Here is an 18,949-nt window from a genome sequence, read left to right as displayed (position 1 = left end):
TATTTTTCTTTTGATCTTTTAGTTTGCACCCCAAAATGAAGTCTTGGGGGACACCTGAGACTCATTTCACGTTCTGTCTCAAGGGAGACAGCCACAAACACTCTTCCTGACTTCACTGCTGCTGTGGCAAGGAGCCATTCTACTACACTCAGATATTTTAAGACTTCATAAATTACAAGATATCGTAGAATGAGGAAGACAGGCAAAAATACCTTGAAAAGCCAAGAGAGGCTGGAAAAGTTGTCAGGAAAGCAAAGATGTAAATGGAAGAAAAGGTAGCCAACACAATAAAATAGGTATTGGTGCTCTGAACTAATGAATTTGCTCAAAGGTCTCTTTAGAAAAACAACTGAAACACTAACAACAGCAAAGGCAGTAGGCAGTTGGTATTTACAAAATTTCCTTTTCTCCTTCTTAACCTTTCCTGTGGTAAAATATGTGAATATTCTCTCCTGAACTTTCCTTGGTTGCTGTATCTCAAAAAAGATATAACAGAATTAGAAAAGATTCAAAGAAGTACAACCAAAATAATAAAGGGGATGGAACTCTACTACTACTACTACTACTATTTAGCATTTCTATAGCGCTACAAGGCATACGCAGCGCTGTACAAACATAGAAGAAAGACAGTCCCTGCTCAAAGAGCTTACAATCTAATAGACAAAAAATAAATAAAGTAAGCAAATCAAATCAATTAATGTGAACGGGAAGGAAGAGAGGAGGGTAGGTGGAGGCGAGTGGTTACGAGTCAAAAGCAATGTTAAAGAGGTGGGTTTTCAGTCTAGATTTAAAGGTGGCCAAGGATGGGGCAAGACGTAGGGGCTCAGGAAGTTTATTCCAGGCGTAGGGTGCAGCGAGACAGAAGGCGCGAAGTCTGGAGTTGGCAGTAGTGGAGAAGGGAACAGATAAGAAGGATTTATCCATGGAGCGGAGTGCACGGGAAGGGGTGTAGGGAAGGACGAGTGTGGAGAGATACTGGGGAGCAGCAGAGTGAGTACATTTATAGGTTAGTAGAAGAAGTTTGAACAGGATGCGAAAACGGATAGGGAGCCAGTGAAGGGTCTTGAGGAGAGGGGTAGTATGAGTAAAGCGACCCTGGCGGAAGATGAGACGGGCAGCAGAGTTTTGAACTGACTGGAGAGGGGAGAGGTGACTAAGTGGGAGGCCAGCAAGAAGCAGATTGCAGTAGTCTAAACGAGAGGTGACAAGGGTGTGGATGAGGGTTTTGGTAGAGTGCTCGGAAAGAAAGGGGCGGATTTTACGGATGTTGTAAAGAAAGAAATGACAGGTCTTGGCGGTCTGCTGGATATGAGCAGAGAAGGAGAGAGAAGAGTCAAAGATGACCCCAAGGTTTCGAGCTGAGGAGACAGGGAGAATGAGAGAGCCATCAACAGAAATAGAAAACGGGGGGAGCGGGGAGGTGGGTTTGGGGGGGAAAATGAGAAGCTCGGTTTTGGTCATATTTAATTTCAGGTGGCGTTGAGACATCCAGGCAGCAATGTCAGACAAGCACGCTGAAACTTTGGTTTGGATGCAAGGTGAGATATCAGGGGTAGAAAGGTAGATTTGGGAGTCATCAGCATAGAGGTGGTAGGAAAAGCCATGGGATGAGATTAATGAACCAAGGGAAGAAGTGTAGATAGAAAAGAGGAGGGGACCAAGAACAGAACCCTGAGGTACGCCGACAGGCAGAGGGATAGAAGTAGAAGAGGATCCACCAGAGTGAACACTAAAGGTGCGGAGGGAGAGGTAGGAAGAGAACCAGGAAAGGACAGAGCCCTGGAATCCAAGTGAGGACAGGGTATCGAGAAGTATGCTGTGATCGACAGTGTCAAAAGCAGCGGAAAGATCAAGAAGAATGAGGATGGAATATTGACCTCTGGATTTAGCCAGTAATAGGTCATTGGAGACTTTAGTAAGCGCAGTTTCGGTTGAGTGGAGAGGGCGAAAACCAGATTGTAATGGGTCAAGAATAGCATGTGAGGAGAGAAAATCAAGGCAGCGGCGGTGAACAGCACGCTCAAGTAATTTGGAGAGAAAAGGAAGGAGGGAGATGGGTCGGTAATTAGAGGGACAAGTAGGGTCAAGTGAAGGCTTCTTAAGGAGAGGTGTGACCACAGCATGTTTAAAGGCAGCAGGGACAGTTGCAGTGGAAAGTGAGAGGTTGAGAATGTGACAGATAAAAGGAATAAGAGTAGGAGAGATGGCATTAAGAAGGTGGGTGGGAATGGGATCAGAGGAACAGGTGGTACATTTTGAGGAAGAAAGGAGAAGTGTAGTTTCCTCAATAGTAACTTCAGGAAAGGAGGAAAGGGAATGAGGGGAAGGAGAGAGAGGGGAACGGACTAGTGGAGGGAGAGCTGGTGAGGTAGAGAAAGCAAGGTTTATCTTTTGAACCTTGTTGTGAAAGAATTCAGCAAGGGTCTGAGGAGATAATGAAGGGGGAGTTGGGGGAGGGGGCACCTTGAGGAGAGAGTTCAATGTGGTGAAGAGAAGTCGAGGATTAGAGCCAAGAGAGTTGGTCAGTTGGATATAATAATCCTGTTTGGCACGTAAAAGAGCAGATTGGAAGGAGGTCAGCATGAACTTAAAGTGTAAGAAATCAGCAAGGGCCCGAGATTTCCGCCAGAGGCGTTCGGCGGAGCGGGTACAGGAACGTAGGTAGCGGATATTAGAAGTCAGCCAAGGTTGGGGTTTTGTACGCCTTACAGGGCGGGTCATCAAAGGTGCAAGAGTGTCTAAGGCAGAGGATAGAGTATTGTTGTAAGAAGAAACAGCCTCGTTGACAGACGTGGATGGTGCCACAGTAGAGAGGAGGTTTGAAACATGGGAGGATAGAGATGAAGGGTCAATGTCGTGAAGATTCCTAGATAAATTAGATAGGATAGGACGGGACTGGGAGGGAGGAGATTTAAGTGTGAAAGTTATAAGATGGTGATCAGAGAGGGGAAGATCGGAGGCAAGGAAACTAGAGGGTGAACAGTTGGAGGAGAAGATGAGATCAAGACAGTGACCATTTTGATGAGTGGGGGAGGTGGAGCATAGTTGGAGATTAAAGGACGACGTTAAAGCGAGTAACTTGGAAATATAAGAGTTGGAAGGATCATTAGCAGGAATATTAAAGTCACCAAGGATGAGAGAGGGGGAGGAAGGATCATGGAAGAAGGCAAGCCAGGCATCAAAGTCACTGAGAAAGGATGAAAGGGACTTATCGGGGGGACGATAAATGACCGCTATTCGAAGAGGCAGAGGAGAGAAAAGGCGGATAGAGTGGACTTCAAAGGAGGAAAAACAGTGAGATTGAGGTGGAAGAAGGGGTTGAAATCTGGAGGAGGGAGAGAGAAGTAGTCCAACACCGCCCCCACGGCCAGCAGGGCGAGGAGTATGTGAAAATAGATAACCGCCATGGCACAGGGCTGCGACTGAAGCAGAGTCATCAGGGCAGAGCCAGGTTTCTGTTATGGCGAGCAGATGGAGGTGACGCGAGATAAAGAGGTCCTGGATATAGGGGAGTTTGTTACAGATAGAGCGGGCATTCCATAGGGCGCAAGAGAAGGGCAGAGAAGAGGAGGGGAGTAGAGGAATAGAGATGAGGTTAGAGAGGTCACGGTGAGATCTGTAGACTTTGGATAATAGTTGGTGAGGAGGGCCAGGATTGGGATTGATGTCACCAGCTGAGAGTAAGAGAAGGAGTAAAAGAGAGCGGAGGAGAGTAGGAGAGGTGTGGCCACGAAGGCGTCGAAGGCGAGAGGTATTTAGGTGGAATGGGGAAGGCAAAATGGAGGGAAGAAAGAGACGGAGATTAAAAGCCAAAAAGGAGGAAGAGGGTAGGAGAGAAGGTGAGGTGTTGAAGTCAATGGATGGGAAGTGAGTTCCTGTAGCGGAGAGAGGTAGGGGGTGAGGGAAAAGATTAGGAAGGGACAGAGCTAGGAAGAGAATGTGAATAGGGGCCATAAACGATTAAGGTACTTTAGCAACTGGAAAAAGATTAGATACAAAGAGAAAAATGCCCCGCGCGCCTTTAGGCGCGCGGCACCTAGAGCGGAGGCCCTGAGTGGATCGGGGTGGACCTGGGTGTCACCCCGGAGAAGGCTGTAAGGATATGCAGATGAGCTGCAAGTCCTCCACAGCACCTGAAAGGCAGCCGGTGGTAGAGGTGGGTACCTCTCAGCTGAGGAAAGGCTTACCAGGGGTTAGGCCGAAGCCAGCATTCCTCCCCCTGAGGGTCGCCTGATCCTAGCCAAAAAGTACCTGGGAACTCTCCTCTCCTCTCCTCTCCTCTCATATGAGGAAAGGCTAAAGAGGTTAGGTTTCTTCAGCTTGGAAAAGAGATGGTTGAAGGGGGAAATGACTGAGGTCTACAAAATCCTGAGTGGTGTAGAACGGATAACAGTGAATCAATTTTTTACTCTTTCAAAAAGCACAAAGACTAGGGGACACTCAATGAAGTTAAACAGAAATAATTTTAAAACAAATAGGAGGAAATATTTTTTCGCTCACAGAATAGTTAAGCTCTGGAACTCATTGACGGAGGAAAGGTTTGAACAAGTTCCTAGAGGAAAAGTTCATAGTCTGCTATTGAGATAGACATGGGAGAAGTCACTGCTTGCCCCAGGATTGGTCACATGGAGTATTGCTACTATTTAGGTTTCTGTTAGGTACTTGTGACCTGGATTGGCCACTGTTGGAAGCAGGATACTAGGCTAAATGGATCATTGGTGTGACCCAGTATGGATATTCTTCTTATGAATAGCAAGTAGTGTAAGTATGTTTATTTATTTATTTATTTGTTACATTTGTACCCCACATTTTCCCACCTATTTGCAGGCTCAATGTGGCTTACATAGTACCGTAAAGGCGTTTGCCAATTCGGTTAACAACAAAGAAGATTATCATTTACATTCTCTGTTGTTTCAGCTGCTGAGAGACTCATGGAATCTGAGAAGCAGTGCTTGGCTTGGTCCTGTTTGGATAGGTGATGATCCCCAGAAGTAGTTCTTATTTCCTCAGCCTAAGGAGCAGTTCCAGGCATCAGTGAAGATGATAAGTGGCCCTGGTCACCTGCTGGAAATACATAAGTATGCCCAGCTTCTCCCTGGTTCAAGGAGAAGGTACAGCAGCTTCCCCGTGCCCACTGTCCCAGTCACAGCATAAGGCTTAAGTGACTCCTGTCACTGTAAATGTTTCTAGACCTCATAAATTGTGCTGACCAGGGTAGCCATGTATCCCTAACTCCTATACCTACTTGGGCTTAGATGGCTAGGGCCTTTGGGCTGGGTGGCCCTCCTCTCCCATGCAGGCCATTCGGCTGGGGAGGCAAGGAGCCAAAAAGAATAATTTAAATTGAGCCTAGGGTTTTATAACCCTGGGAAATTCCCTTCAAAACAAATTTCTTCCCGTCATTATAATACTAGACACTGTGAAAACTCCTCTAAGACAAGCTTTGAAGGCTTCCCTGGTGCAATTCTTTTGGTACATTCATATTGAAACCAATAGAAACATCCACTTTGACCCCTGAGGCAGGTGCAGTTGAGTGCCAAAACATGGCCCGTGTCGAGTCATTCACAATAAAGACTGTACCATTGTTCCAGTTCTGGCAGCAAATGGTATTACTGTGGGTACTCAAAGCAGGACCCCCATAGTCTCTACAGGTGTTTCTCAAAGGGTACAGACAGAGAGCAAGCAATGGGGCTCATTTTCAATACAGGAAAACATTCAAAAAACCGCCTAAAGCAGCAGATGAAAAATGTTCTTGCAAAAACATCCAATTTGCTATTTTTGAAACACATTTTTAAGACATCTTTCTCTCCAGTGCATCCAAATCACAAGAAGGCATGTTGGGGGCACGATTTGGACACAACTTGGACATTTTTCTGCCATAATGGAACAAAGCAAAAATGTCCACAGCTAAAACTTGGACATTTTGGTCTGGACCTGTTTCAGTAACCACCGAGTCATAAAAAGTTGCACTAAATGACCAGATGGCCACTGGAGGGATTAAGGGATGACCCCCCCTTTACTCCCCGAGTGGTCATTGACCCCCTCTCACCACCCAAAGATGTGAAAGAAACAGTATATACCAGCCTCTATGACAACTTCAGATGTTATGGCCAGTCCTATTAGAGCAGCAAGCAGGTCCCTGGAGTAGCCTAGTGGTCAGTGCAGTGCTCTGTAGAGAAGGGAACCCAGGCACTTATCCCACTCTGTTACACTTGTGGTGGAAATTGTGAGCCTTCCAAAATCCATCAAAAACCTACTATACCCACATATAGGTGACACCTGCAGGCATAAGGGCTATTGTAGTGGTGTACAACTGGCAGTAGGTTTTTGGTGGGTTTTGGAGGAGTCACCATACAATATAAGGGGGTAATGGTGAGATGTGTACCTGGGACCTTTTATTTGAAGTCCACTGCAGTGCTCCCTAGGGTGCCTCACTGCTCTGCTCAGATGTCTGTGGTGCCAGTCTACTAAGAATGCTGGACCCCCCAGACATCTCAATGGCTTGTTTTTGTGCATTTTTCTCTTAGACTTCTTTTATCTCAAAAATGGTCACAAAAGAAAAACGCACTGAGCACAAAACGTCTAAAAACATCTAGGAAATGGCCATTTTTTTTGAAACAAAAAGATAGATGTTTTTCAAGTTCTAAAATGGCCATGTTGACCACTTGAGTTTTGGACGTTTTCTGCAAAACGCCCAAAGTTGGATTTAGACATCATGTCAAAAATGCCCTTCCACACAAGACAGTTTTCAAAGGATTTGCCCAAATAACTAAGCAGCTGGCTACGTGAATTCTCCAGGCTGAAAACTGCCCTTCCCTAAAGTATGCACACAGATTTCATACCACATGTACTTGTAGATGTAGGGAAAAGGGATCAGGCAGGGTGGGAGGAGAAAGGTGAACAAACTAACCCTGTCTTTGGAAATGGTTTGTTCATTAAAACCTTTCATGTATTTAAATGGATATCATATCTCCCCTGTCCCTCCTTTCTAGTACAGTGATACATCTGTTTTCGTCGATAATCCGTCCCAAAACAATCGGCAAAATCTGAAACCAACGAAAACCGAGGCAATAAGAAATTTATATAAAATTAATACAAAAGACTAATGTAAAGAATAAAGGAACATTTATTTAACATGGCAGTTTCATCACAGTTGAGGGACCTTAGGTATCAAGGCACTATCTGGGGTCACTTGTCTTCTTGGTCTTTTGGCACTAGGGCCAGCTTCAGAGTCAGTGGATGGCGACTTCCCGTACATGCAACAGATTTAGGCAATCTTAACGCCATTCTCGTATTTTTCAATGATTTCCTTCTTCAACTCGATCGTGTTCCTGGCCTTCTTCTTCGAAGGGCTGCTGGCTGTGGAAACATTTTTGGGCCCCATGATGGAGCTAGGGGTGATGATCACACAATGAGAAACAACGCCATAGGAGAACGCCAAAAGAGAACGCCACAAGAGAACGCAAAATTAGCAGAGTGGGCACACCGACGAAATCTGAGGCAACCGACGAAAACCGACACAAATTTTTCGAAGAAAAAACCGATGAAAACCGAAAACGATGATAACCGAAGTCAACAAAAACCAAGGTTTTACTGTACCAAGAAATCAGAACACATCTTTCTTCCCTTTTTCCTACACCTACAATTTAGAGTTGCCAACTGGCCAGTTTTCCTATGACAAATAGAAAACTCTAGAACACAAACTTATGCAATATATAAATTTTTAATTATAAATAATTTAAATAATGGCCTATCACATCAAGCACACTCGAACCATTCATCCATACCATTCAGACCACATAATCTTATGAATAACAAATAAACAAAAATAAAAACTACAAAATCTCAATAAATGAGTCCAATATCAAATTGCACATAAGCTTAAAAATTGTTGTATAGGCTACACAATGAGAGCCCAACTCCAACAATGGATCCTTGTTGGGTGATACTTTGTTTGAATCACCAAAACATAATCCCTTCAAATTGTTGGGTGTCTCCCTTAAACAACTTGTAAAGCAACTGGATTCAATGCATCTCAATATAATCGCTCTAAATGAACTTGAGGACTTGAAAACCAATGCTGTTATCTGGTCACATGATATGCAAATTCCACTCAGTCACCATGCTTCCAATTGTAATGCTCAACTGCTCCCCAATGCGGAGAATCCTGAAGAAGAGTAACGGAAGTTGTAGTGGGTTTTTTTTGTTTATTATCTGTTATTCTTAGAATTATGTGGTCTGAATGGTATGGATGAATGGTTCGAGTATGCTTAATGTAAAGATGTATATATTGTGTTCTGGAGTATTCCATTTGAGGTCGTGTAATACTTGCTCCAATTTATTTTTTATTATCCTCTGTATTTGAATTAATGTACAGTTTTCCTATGGCCAGGCTATTTGCTGGCAGAGGTTGAGTAGAGTGGTGTGTTAGCCGTGTTAGTCCACTTTTAAAGGTAATCAATAGAAATCAAACAAAATAAAACATGGAAAAGAAAATAAGATGATACCTTTTTTATTGGACATAACTTAATACATTTCTTGATTAGCTTTCGAAGGTTGCCCTTCTTCGTCAGATGGGAAATAAGCAAATGTAGATGACAGTATATATAAGTAAAACATCCAAGCATTTCATTGACAGTCTAACAGGGTGGGGATGGGTAGGAGGTATGCCTGGGAACATCAAAGCATTTCAGAGATAGTCTAACAGGATAGGGGTGGATAAGTGAGAGGAGGGTGATAAACATAGCAATACAACTTTATGGTTGTACTTCTAATTGAAATAGCTGTTAGACTGTGAGCCAGGAGACAGAGTAGTTTGTAAGACTAACGATGAGCTGATGCATAGTGTTGACAATTGCAATCTTTACTTCTGTAGGTCCTGAGAGAAGTCGAAGATCCTGAGCAGAAGCATCCCTTGAGAAAGCAACAAGGAGCGAAACAGGTACCTGTCGGGATTATACGTGCGGGACTATGAGCTAAACAGCGTCACTACAGATAAGTGCGGTTCTGTAACCATTAGGGTGGTATAAGCACAGCCACCATAGTTATGTTATAAGTGATGCTGCTAGACATTCAGACTCACCAGGGAGTACATCTCAATTAGAAGTACTACGGAGTTGGAACGAAGCGTAATAAGAGTTATAAAACAAAAAATAATAAAAATAAAAAAAGAAGGATTAACAAATTTAACTCAATCAAATAAGATCTTAAACATCGGAAGGAGGGGGCCAGTCTATGATTATAAGCGTCACTAAACAGGGGCTCACCTGAACTGGTGTTAAACTTTACCCCAGTGACTGTATGAGACTTTCCCAAAATAAGATAATAGCGAATTGGTTGTTTTGATTTGTCCTCCCACTATTATTTCTACTAAAGAGTTATTGTAAGTCAGATGATATAGTAGATCACAGCCAATAGTATTTGATATTTATAGGATAAGCAGCATAAAATGTATTGTACTGTTTTGGGATCTTGCCAGGTACTTGTAACATGGACTAGGACTGTTGGAAACAGGATGCTGGGATTGATGGACCTTTGAACTGTCCCAGGATGGCAATACTTATGTTCTTATGACCTATGCACCCCAAGGGGATGAAGTACTTCTGTGAACAAATGAAGAGTGAAACTTGGCGGTGATTGTATCTGATTATCTTAAGGTGGTCAAACAAGTAGAAAAGGTGATGCAAAAGACAGAAGGATACTTGGGTGAATAGAGAGAGGAATGGCAAGCAGGAAAAAGGAGGTAATAGTGCCTCTGTATAAGTCTCTGGTGAGACCTTATTTAGAGTAAAATGCACAATTCTGGAAACCGCATCTTCCAAACGATATAAATAGGACAGAGTCAGTCTGGAAGATGGCTACTAAAATGGCTAGTAGTCTTCATTATAAAGCACCGAAGGACAAACATGAAAATCTCTATATGTATGTTCTGGAAGAATCGCGGGAGAAAGGAGATATGATAGAGACGTGTAAGTACTTGTGTGGCATAAATGCATTGGAGGTGGGTCTTTTTCTATTGAAAGGAAGCTCTGAAACCAGGGACACAGGATGAAAACGAAAGGGAACAGATTCAGGAGTATTCTAAGGAAATACTTCTTTATGGAAAGGGTGGTGGATGCATGGAATGGACTCCAAACGGAGGTGTTGGAGATGAGGACTGTAGCTGAATTCAGGAAAGAATGGTACAAGCATAAAAGACCTTTATGGGAGAGGATAGAACAGTAGAGATTAGTAGTTAGCATGGATGGTCAGATTGGATAGGTCATATAGTCTTTATCTGTTGTCAATTTCTATGTTAATTTCACAATTCAATCAAACATATAACCAGCAAGTGACTGACTCACCTGCAAATGTGCAGTACAGACTTCCCTCTCTGTCCCGCCCTCGCGTCAAGACGTCATGACGTCAGAAGGCGGAACAGAGAGGGAAACGGAGTCTAACTGTCGGACGACGACGCTGCCTGGAAACGAACATCGCGCGAACCAGAGAATAGTTAAGCTCTGGAACTCATTGCTGGAGGATGTGGTAACAGCAGGTAGCATATTTTTTGTTACATTTGTACCCCACGCTTTCCCACTCATGGCAGGCTCAATGTGGCTTACATATTGTATACAGGTACTTATTTGTACCTGGGGCAATGGAGGGTTAAATGACTTGCCCAGAGTCACAAGGAGCTGCCTGTGCCTGAAGTGGGAATCAAACTCAGTTCCTCAGTTCCCCAGGACCAAAGTCCACCACCCTAACCACTAGGCCACTCCTCCCACTCCCACTCTGAGTTTAAAAGAGGTTTGGACAAGTTCCTGGAAGAAAAGTCCATAGTCTGCTATTGAGACAGACAGGGGAAGCCACTGCTTTCTCTGGGATCGGTAGCGTGGAATGTTGCTACTATTTGGGTTTCTGCCAGAAACTTGTGACCTGGATTGGCCACTGTTGGAAACAGGATACTGGGCTAGATGGACCATTGGTCTGACCCAGCATGGCATATTCTTATGCCAGATCATTAGCTGGCAGCATTAAAGACTGAGAATTGGGGGAGCGACGAGAAAGTTGAAGGAAGATGGGGAAAAGGGTCTTAGAAGAAGAGTTAGAGGATTTAGAAATAAGCAAAGAATAGTAGGATTGTGTTGAATAATGAAAGACAAGAGTTGAAAAATAGGCGTCAACTGGGCAAGCTGGTATAGGATTGTTGTGGGGAGATGAGGAGTTCAGAGAAGAGACAATCCTGGCATCTTGTAAATTAAAGGGACGGTCAAAACATGAAAGAGAGGCAGGAAGAGCAGAGTCTGAAGGGGGTCAGGATCTAAAGACAAAGTAGGAAAAGTTGAGTGGGTCAGTGGAGGGAATCCTTCTTGTAGATGCCTAACCTTGTCAAAAAAAGATTTGGCAAAATCAGGGGAGAGTGAAAAGGTAGGGCTGTGGACCTATTGAGTTTTCTAAGGATGCAAACAGGTGAGAAGGATTCGCATCTTACACAAGAAGGGTGGAGAATTTTGTTTTTCTTAGCTAGATTGATCCAGAAAGAAAGAGTGAGAATCAGGAGAAGGGCAGGAACAACCAATTTTGCTCATTCATTCTAGTATTTATATACTGCTTAGACCTAAGTGGTTTACCATTTCATTTTACAGGTACTGGGTTTGTCCCTAGTGGGCCCACAATCTAAGTAGTATGTTGCACCTGGGGCAATGGAGGGTACTGAACCTGGTTCCCCAGGATCTCAACCTACTGACGATCATCAGGCAGCAGCAGGTATTGAACCCACATCCCGAGGTCCACAACCACTGCACTATTAGGCCACTCCTGACCTGTCTACTTTGGAGTATAAGTCCTGGATGATACCAGGGCTGTGATTTCTTTAATGCATTAGGAATGGTTGTTTGTCCTGGAGTGGGTTTGTCCAAAGTTGCATGAAGGGTATTGTCCCAAAAAGCAGCCTGCTCTTCAAGAGATAAGAAAGAGAAATCACAAGGAAAGCTTTCACCACAATCTATGAAACTGTCCAGAAAAAGGGATTTCAGTTTCTATGATTATTGGTTGCAATGGAGCTGGTGTAGCAGTGAGGAGGAAAATGTGAACTGGGTAAGGCCCAATTCCAAGAGAAAGTCAATGCAGTCCTGTCCAACTGAATCAACAGGATCATCAAAATGTATATTTAAATCACCCAGAGAGATGAAGAATGGGCCTAGGAGGAGAAAAGATTGTAAAGGTCAAGCAGATAGGTGGAAGTAATGGAAGGTGGTTGATATAGCATGAGGACATCAAAGGGGAAGGATCCTAAGATCCTAAAGGACAGCAATTCAAAGGCTGTATAATGATGAGAGCCAAGAATATGGATCTCCAGCTGTTTAGAATATATGAAGGCAAGGCCTCTACCCATTCTGCTCAGTTGATTAAAAAAAATGGAATTGGAAGCCAGGCGGCCATGAATCATCAAGATAGGCAATTTCAAAGCCAGTAAGTCAGGTTTCTACCATACAAAAGATGTCAAGACTAATAGAGGCAATATAAACCCTAACGACATCTGTCTTATTGCATAGGGAACATACATTAAGGTAGCCTATATGAAATGAAAAGCTACTAGCCACTTTAAAAGAGGAGAGGACAAAATACTATAGGGGTCTTTTACAAAGGTGCGGTAGCGGTTTTAAGGCACACTAATCATTAGCGACTAACGTTTAGCACGTGCTTATTTTTAGCCCGTGCTAAGAACGCTAGCACGCCTTTGTAAAAGGACCCCTATGAGAGCAAGGTACAGCAGACAGAAATCTTACCTAAGGTAGGCAAGAAATGGAAGGGTGAGATAATGGTCTATGGTCCCAATGGACCAGAATCTACAGTGAAACAGACACGTTAAATTGGTAATCTGTGAAAAGAGAGGCCTCAAGGGAGCATGATTTGCTTCTTAAGCGTGTGCCAGCAGCATGCACTGCAGGGAAGCAAAAGCTGATTTAAAACACTCAGTAATGATGTAACCTCCAGAGGCAGAGTGAGTGGAAAGAGCCAATGTGCCACATTCGTGGCCAACAACAAAAGAATAAGCAGTGGGGCCAATTGGGAGGAGAGGAGCCTTTTCTGTGTCTTACACGCATGTGCAATGTTCTCGATTTTGCAAGAGCATAGATGTTATCAGACACTGAGTCACTGTCCGCAAACCTCTGATGAATTTGTTTCTATGGACTCTGGTAGTTCTGTAAACTAAAAGTAGACAAAGTGATGAGGCTGGATGGGATACATCTGAAGCTACTATAGTTCTGGGAATTTGGGGAAATTCTGAAGTTCTGCTGTCTGACCTTTTCAATGTTTCTTTAGATACAGGAGTTGTCCTGGAGGACTGGAGATGGGCAGATGTGGTTCCTCTTCACAAAAGCAGACTGGGAACTACAGACCAGTCTAATCTTAGTGGTGAGTAAATTAATGGAAACTCTGCTAAAACAGAGAATAGTACAGTTTCTAGAATCTATTTGCTGCGACAGTGGGTGGGGAGTGGCAGGATGGCGAGGCAGCAGGGCAGTGAGGCGGTAGACCAAAATGTGCCCCCCCCCTCACCTTGGGCTCTGGTCCCTCCCACTGTGAAGTCTGGCTACACCCCTGCTCAGTGGCATATTTAAAGTAGGTGCATCAGTGGTGTACGCTCCACCCCCCATCAGACCCGGCCCCCGCCCCATCTTAAAATCCTCTTTGCTGCAGTCTTCACCCGGGCAGCGGTAGTGGCACTCACAGACTGTCTGCACCAGGACTTCCTCCCTGAACCATCCTGCCCTTCACAAAACAGAAAGTTGTGTCACAAGCGGCAGGAAGGTTCAGGGAGGAAGTCCTGGTGCAGGCCGCCTACGAGTGCTGCTGCTGCTGCCCAGGTGAAGACTGCAGCAGAGAGGATTTTAAGGTACAGGGGCGGGGGTGATGGCGGGAGGGACATGCACCCCCTGTAAAGAATTCTTGGCCATGCTTTTCTGCATGGACCCCCCCCCCCCCAGGGATCCATAACCCACAAGTTGGGAACCATTGCTATAGGAAGAACTTCTGTACACAAAAGGAGGACCTGAGGTTGATCGTATCAATAATCTTAAGGTGGCCAAACAGGTAGAAAAGTTAATAGCAATAGCCAGAAGGATGCTTGAGTGCACAAGGAGAAGAATGCTCAGCAGAAAAAGGGACATGATAGTGTCTCTGTAAAAGTCTCTGGAAAGATCTCATTTGGAGTACTGTGCACAGTTCTGGAGACCACACCTTCAAATGAATATAAGAATAAAATAATCTAGAGAGGGCTAATAAAATGGTCATAAAGTACATGGGAACAGACTTAAAGATCTAAATATGTATACTTTGGAATACAGTCAGGAGGGTGGAAATATGATAGAGCTATGTAAATAAAAATGCACAGGAGGCAATAAGGGGTCACAGGATGTACATAAGTAATGCTATACTGGGAAAAGACCAAAGGTCCATCGAGCCCAGCCAATCCAGGTCAAGGGTACCTGGCAAGCTACCCAAACGTACAAACATTTTATACAAGTTATTCCCAAAATTGTGGATTTTTCCCAAGTCCATTTAGTAGCGATCTATGGACTTGTCCTTTAGGAAACCATCCAACCCCTTTTTAAACTCTGCCAAGATAACCACCTTCACTACGTTCTCCGGCAACGAATTCCAGAGTTTAATTATGCGTTGGGTGAAGAAAAATTTTCTCTTACTTGTTTTAAATTTACTACACTGTAGTTTCATCGCATGCCCCCTAGTCCTAGTATTTTTGGAAAGCATGAACAGACGCTTCACATCCACCTGTTCCACTCCACTCATTATTTTATAGACCTCTATCATGTCTCCCCTCAGCCGTCTCTTCTCCAAGCTGAAAAGCCCTAGCCTCCTTAGTCTTTCTTCATAGGGAAGTCGTCCCATCCCCCGCTATCATTTTTGTCGCCCTTCGCTGCACCTTTTCCAGTTCTACTATATCTTTCTTGAGATGTGGCGACCAGAATTGAACACAATACTCAAGGTGCGGTCGCACCATGGAGCGATACAATGGCATTATAACACCCTCACATCTGTTCTCCATACCTTTCCTAATAATACCCAACATTCTATTCGCTTTCCTACCCGCAGCAGCACACTGAGCAGAAGGTTTCAGTGTATTATCAACGATGACACACAGATCCCTTTCTTGGTCCATAACTCCTAACGTGGAACCTTGCATGACGTAGCTATAATTCAGGTTCCTTTTTCCCACATGCATCACCTTGCACCTGTTCACATTAAACGCCATCTGCCATTTAGCCACCCAGTCTCCCCCGTCTCATAAGGTCCTTCTGTAATTTTTCACAATCCTCTTGCGAGCTAACAACTTTGAATAACTTTGTGTCATCAGCAAATTTAATTACCTCTCTAGTTACTCCCATCTCTAAATCATTTATAAATATATTAAAAAGCAGCGGTCCTAGCACTGACCCCTGAGGAACCCCACTAACTACCCTTCTCCATTGTGAATACTGCCCATTTAACCCCACTCTCTGTTTCCTATCCTTCAACCAGTTTTTAATCCACAATAGGACATTTCCTCCTATCCCATGACCCTCCAATTTCCTCTGTAGCCTTTCATGAGGTACCTTATCAAACGCCTTTTGAAAATCCAGATACACAATATCAACTGGCTCCCCTTTGTCCACATGTTTGTTTACTCCTTCAAAGAATTGAAGTAAATTGGTCAGGCGAGATTTCCCCACACTAAAGCCGTGCTGACTTGGTCTCAGTAATTCAAGAAGATGAAAAAAGGTAGACTCAGGAAAAACCTAAGGAAATTTCTCTAAGGAAAGGGTGGTGAATGCTTGCAACCGTCTTCTGTTGTAAGAAATGGCGATAAGGATTGTATCTGAATTCAAGAAAGCATAGGACAGGCAGTGCTTTCTTTCTAGCAAAAAAAGGTGCCGGTACTCAAATGCTAGGCCACCCTTCAGGGGTGGGGTGATCACTGAGGGATCCACCCTACAATAGCCAGGCCCCCTGCAACCAGTCACAGAATCTATGACAAGGCAGAATTGGCGTGTAGAGCCTGAGCTCTTTCATTAAAACATGGGGTCCATGGGCCAATTTTAGCAGACAATGGAAAAGGTGCCGGTACTCAGTACCCCCAAGTACTCCCTCAAAAAAAGCCCTGGGGGCAAGCAAAGATGATCTCTAAGGGAGAGGAAGGGACTACAGAGCTTAGTAGTTGGCATGGATGGCCAGACTGGATAGATTGAATGGTTTTTATCTGCAGTCATTTTCTCTATTTCTATCTTCTCAGTGCTGGCTGCTGCTTAGTCAGTAACAAGTGAACACCCGCTACTTGTAAAAAGGGGAGTACTTGATAAGCATGTAGAAATACTGGAAAACTGTATGCAGCTTACAGCTAGGGCAGGGCAGGGCAGGACAAAGATAATACAAATTTTATGTTCCAAAGATGCAAAGGGCATTAAAGCTAATCAGCTGTTCAAACAGAGTGGTTCAGCAAAAAAAATAATTAATAAATTAATGATCCAAGGATTGTATTTCACTTTCTGCAGCATTCATTTCCAGCCACAAAAATGTCCTCAACTATTCTTTGACAAAGGGAACATTCTTCTCGCTTTCAGAGCAGCATACGGGACACAGGAACTTGGATGGTTCAATTAACTAGAACCCATGAGAAATGAAATAGAATATGTTTTCCCTCTTACATATTTAAGATGCATGTGATTCAGAAAATCTAGACAGCTACCACATCCTTCAAATGCCTTCTTTAGAACTTGGAACTTCCCAGGCCATTGCACAAAAGAAGAGGTGGGGTTCATGATCTTTAAAAAATAAAGCATTTTCAAGTGAGGTTTAAAATAAGCATCTCATATTGACACCTTACATTTCTCTGTCTGTAAAATTATAGTGCTGATTAACTGAATGTTTTGCATGATTTCTCAGAAGTGAAGGGGGGGCTCAGTAAACAGCATTTAGCGACAGCTGTAAATTGTTCTGGTCATTTAGGGGGCTCCCAGAGAATTCACTCTAATTCTTATAAGGGAACCCCCACCAGAAACATGTCTTTCACGCCAGACCTGCTTGTATGGATGGAAAGAAACCATTACAAGATGACCTTTCTTTTTCATTTTTTATATGGCAACAAGACTATACAAATTCAGCGCTTTGTAGCATCTCACATTTTGTATCAAACAAAGGAAATGGTAGGCCACCAAACACGCATGTTGTCAGTGGAGATTTGCTGTCTTGGGTTCTACGATGGACTGTGTATTATCTGGATGTTTATTTGGTAAAACAAATCCAATAAATATATAAAGACATATACCTTAAACTGAAAAACAAAAGCAACTGTACTGATCTTTAGCAAAATGATAACTATGAAGCAAATCCTCTATGAGTAGTTAAGGTAGAACCCTTCTTTATGGTCTCATTTTGTTCTGAAATACTTAAATTTAGAGCAGATTCAAAACAACTGTCATAGGTGTAGTTTTTTTCCACAATTAATATCATTAGACATTGGTCCAAAGGCATTTGTTGCCACTGTACTCCAGAGCTAGAAATGTTAAAACCTGAAAAATATTCTATGTATTTTTAAGCTCCATGAACATATTAAGGCAGACAGAAAATACATATATAGATATACATTCGTGTCTAGTTGAAAATCAGATTTTAAACAGGACAATAATATATATTTATACTCCTTTATCCTGATGGCGCCCTCTTGTGAATGTTAGGAAGAGAGGGAGAGAATTATCCATCTAGCTCTCTAATATTACAGTAACAATAGTACTTTAATTAGAATAAGCACAATTTCATTCTCAGTCCTTTGCTTTCTATTTCAACATTTAGCCCTGAGAAAAGAATGATTCTGGTTGAAAATGACTGTTCTGTAACCCAGAAGCACTATTCACATGCAATTAATTCGCAGTTACTCTCGGCAGAAACGTCCATTCTTCTTTCAACAATGTAGGTTATTTTCCCTATATTTCTTTCCGTCACCCCCATGCACCATGGTTAGAAACACTCAAGCAACAACTACTTGCTATTTTTAGTTGACACTGGCAGATCATGTAACGTCAATAGGAAAACCACTGCAGGCATGCACCTACACTCATGCAAGGCGGAAAAGGGGAGACGAGGGACGGAGCCTCAAGATCTTGAAAAATATACGATCACTTACACGACTAGCCTGGATATGATCCATGAAACCATGGTGGGCAGCAGGCTGGAGCTGTGCGCCTTCTGTTGTCTATCACAGGGAGGGGTCTCCTCCTTGGCTCTGGCCGTCCCTGTGCCACCCGATGAGAGCTTCAGCCATGAGCGGCTGCTCCAGGCAGTCTTCTTCTGTCACGGGGGAAGTGCTGCTGCAGGGAGGAAGGGAGGGATAGCAAAAGGGGTGAGAAGTGCCGACTGCCCTGCCTGCTCCTCCCGTCTGTGCTTAGATCCGCAGCCTGTGAGGGAGGGTGGTGGGGGAGGGGAGCGGCATGCGGCTGATTGTGCTGCTTTTGGCACCGAAGCGCGCAGCCTTCAAGGCCTGAGAAGTGATTCTCCACCCCCCCCCCCCCCCCCCCCACCCGTCAAGCTGGAAAGCGGCTCGATCTGGGACACGCTATCAAACATGAAAGCAACGAAAAAAAAAACACCTTGTAATACATTTATCCCCACCCAAGCTGTCCTATTCCAGTTTTTTTTTCTTTTACTACAGAATGCTAGTACATTCTATAAGGGATAGCATTTTTTTTTGTGGGGGGGGGGGGGGCTAAATTATCCCAGGATCAGGTTTTATGAAAAGGACATGAACAATGAACGGTTACACTCACATGTAAACAGAACTAGTGCAAGGGGATGAGGCGAACTTCAAGCCTCCCACTCTCAGCAGGGCCAGGCGAGGGTATTGTATTGGGCACCTTCCTCACCCTCGTCGGCATTACAGTTCAGACCAAATAGATCTCCCTCCAGTGTTTAATAA

The 18,949-nt window shown here is 43.7% G+C and overlaps 1 protein-coding gene across 5 annotated transcripts in view; it reads right to left on the bottom strand.

Moving 5' to 3' along the window:
• REEP1 (receptor accessory protein 1) overlaps positions 1-18,478 on the bottom strand; it is a 203,856-nt gene extending 185,378 nt beyond the window's left edge. For 2 of the 5 annotated variants that reach the window (XM_030191049.1, XM_030191051.1), the window contains exon 1: positions 18,161-18,474. In XM_030191049.1, the coding sequence (XP_030046909.1) occupies positions 18,161-18,192 (32 nt within the window). In that variant the 5' untranslated portion in view covers positions 18,193-18,474. Of the gene's footprint in view, positions 1-18,160 lie in introns of all 5 variants that reach the window. The other 3 variants (XM_030191050.1, XM_030191052.1, XM_030191053.1) reach the window with 2 other exon arrangements.
• Between the last annotated feature and the right edge of the window lie 471 nt (positions 18,479-18,949).

Source organism: Microcaecilia unicolor, chromosome 2 (assembly GCF_901765095.1).
Source record: "Microcaecilia unicolor chromosome 2, aMicUni1.1, whole genome shotgun sequence".
Lineage (NCBI taxonomy): Eukaryota > Metazoa > Chordata > Amphibia > Gymnophiona > Siphonopidae > Microcaecilia > Microcaecilia unicolor.
Note: the sequence above shows the minus strand (reverse complement) of the source record. Positions and strands in the feature narration are given on the sequence as shown.